Genomic DNA, 727 nt, shown 5'->3' with positions numbered 1-727 from the left:
AATTACTAATGCATCAGTATGTACTGAATCTGGGTGGTCCCCTGGAAATTCAGTCCAAATAAGCTGTTTAGTCATGATGTCAATTTGGATGCCAGCCCACAAAGCTAATTCAGCATGGGTTTGGCAAAGTGGACACCCATTTTGGTCATTTATAACATGTTATCCATCTTGGATGATTTTTTTTTCTTCACTGAGCTTGTTGCAACGCTTTATGAGATTTCTGTGTAACTGCTACTTAAACTCAAAAGGCTAAAGATCATTGTTTCATAGTGTATTGTTTATTAGCTTAAAAAAGGATCACACACAAAAACAGACCCCATCCAGAGTCTATCTGCATCATAAATCATATCTAAAGATCATCATGACAGAAGGTTTTTACATTTTTCATGCTACATCTGATTCACTTACAGGGTCTTACAGCCAACGATCACACTGCATTTAACAATGATGGCTGCAAATATGTCTGTTTACAGTCTTTTATACCTATTTTAATAAATAGGGAACTAAAGGGTAGATATTAGCATATTCCAACATAATCTAATCTTCACAAATCTTATATCTTGGTTTGTTTGACCTCCTGATCAATATTCTGGCTTTCATGAATTTCCTCAATTTCTAGTGTCTCTTTCTCCTTCTCCTCTGGCTCGAGCCCTTGCTCTATCCTGATCTGGGCTTCAATCTCCGCTGGGTCTATGTAGGTGTAGAAATAAGCCATGATGGAGAAGAC

The 727-nt window shown here is 37.3% G+C and overlaps 1 protein-coding gene across 1 annotated transcript in view; it reads right to left on the bottom strand.

The window, feature by feature from the left end:
• Positions 1-344: 344 nt before the first annotated feature.
• LOC107576346 (solute carrier family 15 member 1-like) overlaps positions 345-727 on the bottom strand; it is a gene marked incomplete at its 5' end in the record, with an annotated part of 19,946 nt that continues 19,563 nt past the window's right edge. The window contains one exon of the mRNA XM_016262540.1: positions 345-727. Coding sequence (XP_016118026.1) covers positions 554-727 — 174 coding nt within the window.

Source organism: Sinocyclocheilus grahami, unplaced genomic scaffold (genome assembly GCF_001515645.1).
Source record: "Sinocyclocheilus grahami isolate Dianchi unplaced genomic scaffold, SAMN03320097.WGS_v1.1 scaffold3558.1, whole genome shotgun sequence".
Lineage (NCBI taxonomy): Eukaryota > Metazoa > Chordata > Actinopteri > Cypriniformes > Cyprinidae > Sinocyclocheilus > Sinocyclocheilus grahami.
This window is presented reverse-complemented; position numbering and strand designations above follow the sequence as displayed.